General features: G+C 38.6%; 1 protein-coding gene across 2 annotated transcripts in view; it reads left to right on the top strand.

Annotated features, from left to right (window-relative positions):
- LOC145355275 (histone deacetylase 9-like) overlaps positions 1–12102 on the top strand; it is a 781248-nt gene that overhangs the window by 608448 nt on the left and 160698 nt on the right. Inside the window, exons 15-16 of one of the 2 annotated variants that reach the window (XM_080207173.1) lie at positions 5272–5449; positions 11742–11875. In XM_080207173.1, the coding sequence (XP_080063299.1) occupies positions 5272–5449; positions 11742–11875 (312 nt within the window). Of the gene's footprint in view, positions 1–636; positions 691–5271; positions 5450–11741; positions 11876–12102 lie in introns of those variants that run through there. The other variant, XM_080207182.1, reaches the window with a different exon arrangement.

Genomic DNA, 12102 nt, shown 5'->3' with positions numbered 1-12102 from the left:
CAAACTGAGTTTTTGTGATTCATGCACAAGGAACCCCAAGTTACTCTGCACAGTAGCATGTTGTAATTTTTCACCATTTAAATGATAGTCCATTTTACTATTATTCCTTCCAAAGTGGATAACCTCACACTTGCTATCGTTATAGTCCATCTGCCACTCACTTAGCCTATCTAAATCTCTCTGCAGACTTTCTGTGTCCTCCACACAATTTGCTTTCCCACTCATCTTTGTGTCATCCGGAAACTTTGTTACCCTACACTCGGTCCCCTTCTCCAGATCGTCTATGTTTATGGTAAACAGTTGAGGCCCCAGCACCAATCCCTGCAGCATGCCACAAGTCACCGACTGCCAACTGGAAAAGCACCCATTCATTCTGACTCTCTGCTTTCTGTTAGATAGCCAATCCTCAATCCACGCTAACACTTTACCCCCAACTCCGTGTACCTTTATCTTGTGCAGCAACCTTTTGTGAGGCACCTTACTGAATGCCTTCTGGAAATCTAAATATACCACATCCACCGGTTCCCCATCAACCACACCCGTTATAGCTTCATAAAAATCCAGTAAGTTCATCAAACGTGACTTTTCCTTCATGAATCCATGCTGCATCTGCTTGATTGAACCATTCTTTTCCAGGTGTCCTGCTATTTCTTCCTTATTGAAGAATGAAAGAAACAGCAATGAGGTGCTGCCTCCAAGTTAGCCTTACCATTCCTTTTCAATGCATGGACTTTGAGCCTTTATTTTCAAATTCTAATTTAATTTTGTGCATTTCTGTCACATTCTGTTCTTCCTCTTTCAAATTCAAGGCTGCAATTTTTTGAGATCCTGATTAGCCCACTAATTTGTTCCAGTCCCTGTAGAGGCTCCCCACAAGTTAAGTGGGAAGAAAACTACAGGAAAAGTCTTTGTTTCTTTAAAAGTAACTTTTCCTGTAACAGACCAACTGAATTCAATATAATTCACAGATTATTTAACAGATAAGGGAAATTTGAAATAAAAAGGCAAATTTCACCTGAAGTAGTCGTTACAACAAATATATGCCTGGGATTGCTTCCTGCACAAATGTGGAAGATTGTCCAATCTCATCTATGGCTGGGACTCTCCTGTCCCACTGTTGTGAATTAAGATTTGGTTGAGCACCAAATTCTCTATTCTCGCTAGTGTACGAGACTGGAGATTTCCAGCTGTTGAAACATAAGGTGAGGTTTTCTGGTCCCACCTGTTGCAGAAGTTGTCATGGGCAGGATGGAAAATTTGATGGGCCAGCAAAAGATCAGTTGACTTTGAGCAGGACCTTTCAGTCCTGAGGGGGCCAGGACTGGAAAATCTGGCCCATAGCCTCAATTCTATTTTTAAAAGCCTTGTTTTCAACCCATGGTCTATTCTGAAACTGTCAAACAGAAAACTGGTCAACTTGGAGGGAAACCTGCTTGGGGGTTTTTCCTTTACGCAAATTCTCAGTGTGTTTTGAACAGCCAAACAGAAAGCATGGGCTGGCCCAACACACTGTGTTAACTTTCTGTTTACGCTTTGCTTCTTAGCTGCTCATAACTGTGGCAACCTCAAATCACATGGGCATTTCTCAGAGCCTAATGATGTAATAATGAAGAAACCTTTTTTCAGAATAGCCCCCAGTCCACTTAGTCTTAAAGGGGCATCACACAAAAAATAAAATACATACTTTCCAAAGCACATGGATTATCACCATCTATAATCTTTGGAATTTTCTACTTCTGAGAGCGGTAAAGGTTGAGTGATAAAATATATTCAAGACTGAGTTAGACAAATGTTTAAACTATAAGGGCATTGAGTGATATGGGAGACAGACAGGAGACTGAAGCTAAAGTCATGATCTTGTTGAATGGCAATCAGTCTCAGGGATGAAATGACCTATTTTTATATTCTATGTTCTTATGCCCTCAGGGAATATATTGTCCCTGCATGCCCTTATTGTCTGCAGTTTGATATACAGGGATGCTTCATTGAGACTACATCACTCAAGTTGATGTCTCTCTATTGCTAGTTGTAGAATGTTTCCTTTCTATCCCTTGCTGGGGTCCCTTTAAATACTGAGGCTTCAACAGTCAGGTGCAAGTTGTGATCATGCCTGCCAACTCAGATTGATCATGCAACCTGGAAGTGGGATACTAATGCTGAGTTAAAGAGCCACAGGGAAACCACTTCATTTCCTTTTGGTTTGCTGGCCTGTTGTTGGCCACCCCCACTGCGGGTGGGCACAAATAAAGCCCAATGAATCAAGGATACTTGGCCCCATAGCTGAGGAAACTACTTTATTAATTTTTTTTCATCCAATTATCCTGAGCAATTGGATTGCCTTTGAGAAATGATGTCACTTTATTAGAATCATAGAATCATGCAGCACAGAAGATGCCCTTCAGCCCATCGAGTTTGCGTCGACACAATAGAAACACCCGAACTCCCCCTAATCCCATCTGCCAGCACTTGGCCCTAAGCCCTGAATGTTATGACGTGCCAAGTGCTCATCCAGGTACTTTTTAAAGAATGTGAGGCAATCCGTCTCTACCATTCTCTCAGGTAGCGCACTCCAGACCATTGCCACCATCTGGGTGAAAAAGTATTACGTGGTATAATTGGAATTTCTCTTACAAGATGGGAATAATGTTAACTTCTGGGTAATTATATAAAATGGACAATGACAGATTGACCACCCATTATTCACTCCTCTTTTCTTTCCTTTGAAGTTAAAGCTTAAAATTAGCCCAAATATTTCACTAGATAGAGGTATAATATCACTGTTAGTTTTCAGTTATAATGGGTAGGATTTTCCAACCCCGCCCACCACCAGGATTGTCCATCCCACTGAAAGTCAATGGATCTTTGGCAGGCCTGCTGCATCCCCCATGGCTGATCTCACCATGGCAAGACCAGACAATCTCAGCCAAGGTTTGGAAAAGCTTGCTTTGTGATTGCTGTTTGGAGCATGCCGATATCTAAGTATTAATACCAACCAATAACCTGTCTATGACTCTTAGAATTTAGATTGTAACTGCTTGTTGTTTTTTATTATATTGCAGTTGAGTCTGGTCCAGTTCTGTCTCACACATACTTTCCAGTAACTAGCAATGATCCTTGTTTGTGCAATTTAATAATGTTTTAAATATTACTGAGTTTATAAATGCTTCTTGATGAGAAACAGACATGTGTCCTTAAAGTGGGAACACCGCTGATTTTTTTCCCCTCATTAATCCAATGGTGCCAGCTGCGTTCAGTTACTTCAGCACAACCAAAGATGAAGCCTGGGCCTTGCTGCCCTGTATGGTTCAGTTCCAGCACCACACAACATGAGACATATTTTCACTGAGCAATTGAGGCAGCAGTCATACTTCTTTTAAATGGGGAAGCTGAATGTTATGGATTACTGGCCTTAGGTGTCTAAAAGATATAGCCTGAACATTTATTTGAAATTGGTGTTTGTGCCGATACATCACTGCTCAGTAAGTCACTCTTGCCTTTTGAATCATAGAATCATTGAACCCTACAGTGCTGAAAGAGGCCCTTTGGCCCATCAAGTCTGCACCAAACACAATCCCACCCAAGTCCTACTCCCATATCCCTCCATATTTTACCCACTAATCCCTCTAACCTACGCATCCCAGGACAACAAGGGGCAATTTTTTTAGCATGGCCAATCAACCTAACCCGCACATCTTTAGACTGTGGGAGGAAACCAGAGTAGCCGGAGGAAACCCACACAGACATGAGAAGAATGTGCAAACTCCACACAGACAGTGACCTGAGCCGGGAATTGAACCCAGGTCCCTGGAACTGTGAAGCAGCAGTGCTAACTACTGTGCTACCATGCCGATTAATAGGATATTGGATATGTGAAACTCATTGGCTTCAATACGGCACAAAATTATCCCTGATTCTGAACAATGACTGCAAAGCAAGTTGAGATAAGAGAATGCTCACATGAACCATGTGCCACCATAGGTAAACTAAGGGCAATGACTAATTGAAAGACATTGGGACTGGAACCATCTTGGCAACCAAGTTTCTTTTCTTATTGCTTCATTCCTTTATAACCTAATTGTGTATGGCAGAGCAGTAAAATCGACTCTTGACGAAAGTATGCAAGAATTATTGGATTTTTACAGTAACTTCTGGAATTCATTGCTCCTGGTGCAATATGCTTTGTGTAATATAAAGTTATAACAATTTACAAGCAACTTAATTCCCTTCAAAAGCTGTTATTGATTTACCTTAACCACGTGCTCTACAGATCTGTTTCAAGAAATTTGTAAACAAAGATTATACTAGCACCATCTTGGAATAGGAAATCATCTAATTCCACATTGTTCATGAGTTCAATCTTATTGAAAGTATCATCCCAGCTTTAACATTTTCAACAGTATGAATGGTGATTATATATGTTAAAGTCTATGCCAAAACCTAATTGCTTATTTTTATTGAATGAGAAGTGCTCTATATTATGCATTATTGGCACTTTCATAGAGTGAAGTGCACGCTTAAATGGGTAAATTAATAGTATATAATAAATTCTAAAATTAATGTATAAATGGACTAAAGACCTTATGTAGCTGTGAAGTACTCTAATCATGCAATACACTTCAAGCTTCCGTTGGCATGGTGTTTGGTTTCCCTCTACTTCAGGATACGATATCTTTCTATATAAATCTATTTTCAATTTCAACTTACATTAGTCCTATTGTACTGCTTCTGGCTCTGTGATTGGGAGGACAAGGTTTCACAGGATTAGGATTACCTGATTTTATAAACTGAGCTCCAAAAGAGAAAAGCATATCTCTGAAAAAAAACTTAAATTCTTAGACTACATTCAATCAAACAGCACATTAATGTCCTGCGTTATTAAAGAGGGTTTGAACTATGATAAATTTCCACTTTATAACATGACATCCAGCGTGTCATAATGTTAAGTTTTAATGTTGACATTTTTGTGAATTATCTGAACATTCCTTTTTTTTAATATACAATTTAGATGTTACACAGCCGTAGTATATTTGATACAAAGAGTACTGTCTCAAAAAAATAATCAGGAGGATCAAGACATTTCCCATACTAAATGGCTGTAGTGACTGACAGTGTGAGAACATCTGTTGAAGGGATTTATCGACCGGGCCTCAGGTCTTCACTGTGTTTATTATGGTTCTGACCGAATGAACTTAATTTGTTGACATGTTTCTCCAAGTGTCTTATTTGATCCCTCTCACATTTCTTCCTACTGTGTTGTTTCCATGGTAACAGCAGCTCCTGGATCATCAGCGTGTCCACCAACTTCGACTGTACCAAGCTCAGATGGCTATGGTTGGCATGACAGGATTAGACAAACACAGGCCTGTTTCCAGGACACAGTCGTCTCCTGCTGCTTCCACATTACCACATCCTTCTACGGACCATCCCATCAGGCACGTCTATACCACTGGTAGGAGCCCCAAAGGAATTCTTTAATAGACGCTCTCAATTCAGTATGCTTAGGAGCTCAACAAATTCCAATGCTGTAATTGCCACAAATTGCACTTTTGTTATACTTCTGTTACTTCTTGTTTTATTTGTTGTTTGGTGTCACGTAAATCCTCAATTATTTGCAGTCAATGACCAGCCGACTCATCAGTCCTACTTTGCTCTACACTCATTTTTTTAATCTTACCTGCACATTGACCAACCAATTTCAAGTTAAAAGCAGCCTAAAACTCATTCTATCAAAATACTACTGCCACTAGATCCTAGGGGCGATTCTCCCAAAAATAATTCTAAGTGCAGAATTCATGTAAAAACTGGAGTAAATCCTGCTGTTTTTTTTCAGCAGGAATTTCAAAGTGAATCTTGCACACTCTGTGCATCACAGAGAGCCCTAGCGTGAATCACACTGAAAATCAGTGGTCAGGGCCTATTCCGGCTAGAGAGGCCAGCAGCATAGTGCTGAGCAGGCCACTGCGCATGCACTAATCTGTCGGTGCCGAGATCTGTTTTGCTGGTGTCCTGATCGCAGGCAAGCTCGATTGCTGGCCAGGCCCGCAACCCCTCATCACTGGCCATACAATTTCCCCACCCTGCCTGGCCTGATTGTTGGCCCCTCAAACATGTCTGGGCCAGTCTCAACACACCTCTCCCTGAGCCCCGATGTCAGTCCCCCCCACCGGCAGTCCTGACACCCCCTAGCAGACTGAAGCCATCCCACCCAATACCCATCATTGGTCTCCCTCTCTCTATCACTCAGCCCGAGTGCAAAGTGGTAATAGGACCCCCACCGATCTCTCCCAGAGGCCCCGTTCCCCATTAGGCCCTGCCTCCTTGGCACTACCTGATGCCTGGAGATTTCAGTCCTGGGCCCTCTAGTGACGTTAAAAAATTAGAATTTGAATTTATTCAGCTCCATATCAATTCCTGGCACGGAGCTGATGGTGCCAGAAATCTACCTGCCAGAGACTCGTGGAGGCCGTGGCGCCCAGTGGGAGCCCGTGAAATGGCCTCCGTTTGAGTCTCCTGGCCCGCTGTCCTACAAAAGCAGCACAGCAGGGAGAATTGCCTCCATTGTATTTGACTATGCAGGTTCTGTTGTACACTAGAGGGCTGCAGCTAAACAAATACCCAGCTGTTGCTTTATACTTTAACCAGTTCCTAGTCTAGCAAGTCATTCACCTACTGTATTTATATCACTGATGAATCTCTTTATCCTTGTGCTTTTGCCCTTTTTCTCCCCCATTAAGTTTAGCTGATACAGAGAATGTTAGCATACGGAAAGAAACTCAAGTGTGCAAACTCAGCTCATAAAGAACACTGCTTTCTTCAAAATAGCAAAACAAAAGTATAAAATAGAAGCATAAAGATTGGATAGCTACATATTCACAAAATTGTAATAGAAAACTCTCTGGCCCACATTACCTGTAACCAATAGTCATGTAGAAAATCATAACCTAAACTACTCTGACAAATTTATCAGCAATTTCTGGGGAAAGAAAAAGACAAGTGGTTTTTATGTCATGTTGTTTTGAAAGATTAAACAGAATAGGTTCACATTAAGTGAGATATATATAAATTAAAAGATCACTTTAATTTAATTCAAACAATGTCAATAATTGCTACAACGGCTGAATGGGGAAATCCATCAAATCTGCAGTCATTTTGCTAGAGGGCATTCATGGGTATTTTTTTTAAAAAACACGTTACTTCTTAGAACCTGCCTTTTTATTTTGTATTTTGCATTTAAAACTGCAAAAGTTATTCTCTGCAACCTTCCAGCAATTAATGTTTTAAAATACAGTTAAAGAAATGTACAGAAAGTAGGAAATGCATAGCTCTGTATTCAGAAAATAAACAGCAAGTTGTAATTTTGATCTACATTTGCTTTTGGAGCTCTGTCCTTAAAAGGTTATTAAAGGAATAGCATTTGTATGATTTGCTGATTTTCTAAACTAACTGACAAAGAACTTTTTACAGTTTTTAATCTTACATAACTCGTTGAGTTCAATTTAATATTTGCTGCAGCACTGTACTTTTTGTCACGACTAAAAATTATGTCGAGCTGTTATGGAAATTCACAGTCTAATATTAAGTTGCATTGAATTTGTGTACTGTAAAACATTCTGTTGGACCAATGTAGTGCTCACAAACATTTGATGTAAGTGATAAATTAGTCACAAAGTTATGGCTAAATGTGTTATTCACTATAAAGAAGAGGAAAGCTTCCATTGAGGGGGCTTCTCCTCTATTCTTATAGACTCCTTTTTGAAGTCTTAAAATAACAAAAAAGTGCTTTTAAGTTTGAGAGAGGACAACATCCTCCAGCTTTATTTTCTGGATTTATGGTGAGGTGAAAATGTCTAAAATAAGAATAAAACATTTTGGAAATGGTGCCAACATTAATAACTTGTTCCAGGAGGCATTGCCTGTCCCGTTATTACTGCTTGTGAGAAGTCAGTGATTTCATTTCATTTGTAGTTAACATTGGAGTTTGTTCTTTTGCTGTCATACTTTACATGGGGCAAAGTTTCCATACCAGCTTTCCTGACCTCTTGCCAAAACCTGGGTAAAAGAACAGCAGAAACTCTGGAGAAATGTTGCACATAGTTAAAACACGACCAATTACACTTCTCTGAAATCTTTGTGAATCAAGTTACAGGGGGTGTCCTGGATAATCCCACGGAAATTAAACCCCAATGTATATCGACCTAAACAATAAGAGAAAACATTGCAATACACAGCAACAAATCAGCATCTCGATTAAGACGATACAGCGTCAAGTAGAAAACCTTGGAATTCTCAATTTCTTTTTTATAGATACATACTTGTCATCTATTTCCAACAGTTTTACATTTCCATTATTTACATGTTTTCCTTTGCACTTCTGATGTAAATTTGTGGACCCGTATTTTTGCACCAGTGCTAGCGATTGGTAGGAATTGTGAGTGGAGAGGGGGTGGGGGTTTGTGAAGAAAAGGGAATGTCATGCTTCAAACTGACAAATGGGGATTAAATTGTGTCCAAGGGATCTGATGCGTGGAATATTTCATCAGTTGAGGCAATAAGCAAACCAAAGTTGATAAATTACTTTTATTCTTTGCCCTTTTAGATAATGTCAAACTTTAAAAGAAGTCTGTATTATTTTAAAATGTAAAATTTTTATTTTTTTGTTTTTTAATAACAGCTTCTGGCTGCTAGCTTTAGAGTTCTAATGATAAGTGATGTACATTTTAACCACTTTGCTGCAGAAGTCGTAAGAATTCAAGCAAATTGTAATGATGTGTTGAAAAATTAATAAAAATTTAAATCCTTAATATATGTATTTTTTTATTTGTGTTATTCCCACAATCTTAAATACAGCATTCAAATTGCAATGTAATCAATTTCAAGGTAACTTGCGTTTTGAAAATTTTGTAAAATTGTTTTGAAGTTATAGATCTACTATAATGTAAGGGTGAAAGTATCAGATCTTGCAGTTTTTTTTCTTAGAAATATAAAATAATGTTATGGATTTATTAAAATGATACAGTGCCTTAAATCCTCCTGCTCATCCTGTAGCAGGATTGGTTCATCCAGCAGGAATTGGGAGCACTCAGTTGCCTATGGAAAATGTAAACCAAAACACATTGAACTTGTAACTGATTAATAATTCTTTAGTAGGTTCCTAATCTATTATTGACAACCAAACATCCTTTTCAGTAAAGGTCCTCAACAAAATATAATGGCTACACCCAAATTATGTAATAACCACAGTGAATCTGTTTCTGGCTAACAGGTATTTTGTCCAATGGAGGTTATACATTGGACAGATTGAAAACGCAGCAATGTGTTCTTTCCTGACTCCCATTATACCTAGCATTTATATTGGAACATTTGCAAGTAAATGGCTCTACGTTTCATCTCTCCCACTCTTAATTTTGGCTTTTTATGTGGAGTGGCGTCAAAACAAGAGCAATGTAAAAAATTTCTGCGTGGCATTTATCCCTCTATTAAATTGTCCGTAGCATGAAGTGACTCTGTTAAGTCATGATTATCAGTTAATGAAATAGCTCTCTCACATTGGGAATGCACAAAGGCACTGACAGTCATTCTCATTCTATCCTGTCCAATCACTCTGTCAACAGATCACTAGTAGACAGAGGCCATTCTATTTGTCGGAGAGAGGCTGTCATGGTGAACAAGAAATTGCAGCATATCAGGGAGGCCCCACAGGATAACGGGTATTACTTTAGGGCCGTGTTCACAAAGCTTTTTCCAATCTGTTAAATTGCAGCTTTCTGTTATTTTCTTGCCTATTGGTGAACTTTTCTGCAAATGCATTACAAATGACTAATTGCTGACAAATGACTGAAAATGGTGTTTTAGCAAGTCAGTAAAATTCTTGTTAGCAGGAACTCAGTTTGACCAATAAAGTTATCTACCTCAACTGTAAGGAAATAGCACATCCCAAACATGTTAGGAACCTTATTTAAGATACATGATCCTTACATATGTACAAATCCTCTTAAAACTACATAAACAATAAAAATGATGTCAGCTTTATTGAAGATCTGATAAAAACTCAGTCACCCTGAAGAAAACCCCATGAGGCAGTAACATTAGAGGTTGCAGTATTGTTGCAAGTACCTTGAGAGACCTGGAAGCGTATTAAAAACAATGTCAAATAAACATAATGACATGGGCTCCACTATTTGCGGGGAGGAAGTTGGGAAACATGTAAGTGGGGAGGTTGGGGTAGTCCAGAAATGCTGGAAACATTGGAAACATGGAATTTAATGATTCCTGGGAACCCAGATTGTGTCTGATAATTTCAAATGATTCCCAATGATGGAGCATCATTTAAACATTACAATCCCACCTCGTGCAGATTACTTGGATGCTACAAACCCATTGTGGTTAAACTGAAGTGGACGCATTCATTTCAGGCTGGGATCAGGTTTCACATTTCTGCTATTTTAACCCCAACCTAGACCTTCTCTTGTCCATATGAGGAGCAGGTAGGAGGATGTGGGGGTGTTAATATTACCCCCAAAGAAACATGAATGGATTATTTCTTTAGCTGAACTGAGCCACCTCCAGTTTGAGTTTAACAAAAGCTAGCACAGAAACCCAATGGGGCAAAATGTAAACAAATATAAATTAAATGCAGACCATGGTAAAATGATGAATGGCATTTGGAGTACTCTTGATAACTAGTTATCTTGTTGCTGGTTTTTGATCCCAGCAAGATTGAGGTCTGAATGTCATTTTTAACCTAATTATTTTTAGATCCACGTGCACCTTTTAATAACTATTGAGGTCTCTGTGTATAATGGGAGATTTAGATCTTTTTGTCGATACTACATTTGTGTACCAGCATTTTGGATTATCAAGCCAAACATTTGCATGTTTTATTTGCATCTGACTTCTGTAGATGAAAGAGACTATCTGAAAGGTACGTGTTTCTTGCAACTATGTTTTGATGTTGTATCAATATTTTTATGCAACTCATCTGGTTTATTTGATATATATGGCAGCTCAGTGGGTAAGGTACCCCTTGAGACTTTAAATCGATATCACCAGTTTCTGTTCCTAGAGGAGCCTAGCTCATTAAGGATTTTGTTTCCATGGTAGTTAGGTCTATGTAGATGACATATATATTTCTAGAAATGCCTGAAACTCCCCTATCAACCTGTTTGTATCCATGTTTTCTGCTGGATGTAATAACAATCTCACAAGTCATTCAATTTATTCTTGGACACAGCCTACCAAAAGTACTGAAGATAACTATACAGTAGACTATCATCATACTACAATTACCAGGAACATTGAAATAGTTGGAATGTCCTCATGGTGGTATTACTAGAAGATACTTACAATTTTAGATTAGTTCAGATTTCTTCTTCATGAAGGGTTTTGATATAGTGAGAGCTACAGGGTTTTAAGTTTGTATTTCCTTCTGAAAATTACAATTTCTTTATTCCTGTTTATTCCTTTGGCAAGTTTGTAACCCAAATAAATCTTGTTTATTTTACAAAGCACCAGCAACAGTGCTATTTGAAATGTAAATTTAAACAATGCATGAGTAAATTAACTTAAAAAAAAATAAAGTGTATAATGTTAATAAAATTCTACTTACCACTGCAGCAAAGTGAAAAATCTTCATCCAAATTGTTCTAAATTAGTCTTTTATGTTATGTCATTTTTTGCAACATGAATACAATGCTTAATATTAAAAGTCCACTCTTTATCCCTTTGCTATTCTCTTACTGCAGGAGTAGTCTATGATACCATCATGCTTAAACACCAGTGCATCTGTGGTAACCATAGCAATCACCCTGAGCATGCTGGGAGGATACAGAGCATCTGGTCAAGGTTTCAGGAAACGGGAATGCTCAGCACTTGTGAGGTGAGGTGGGGTGTAAGAAATCACTCATTTACATGTCATGGGACTGTGACCTTGAACTGTGGACTAGTAGACATAAATTTCTAAAACTACTTCCAGACACTGAATAAACATTTCAAAAGTTAAGTGATGAAACTTTCTGGCAAATTCTGCAATTATTTAATATTAATTATTTGCACTGACATGCAATATCCAATGAATGTTAATATTCATGGGTCTCAAAGGAAAAC

Source organism: Carcharhinus amblyrhynchos, chromosome 2 (assembly GCF_965287045.1).
Source record: "Carcharhinus amblyrhynchos chromosome 2, sCarAmb.v2.hapA, whole genome shotgun sequence".
Taxonomy (NCBI): Eukaryota; Metazoa; Chordata; class Chondrichthyes; order Carcharhiniformes; family Carcharhinidae; genus Carcharhinus; species Carcharhinus amblyrhynchos.
The sequence above is the reverse complement of the archived record's forward strand: the minus strand, read 5'-3'. Positions and strand labels throughout refer to the sequence as shown.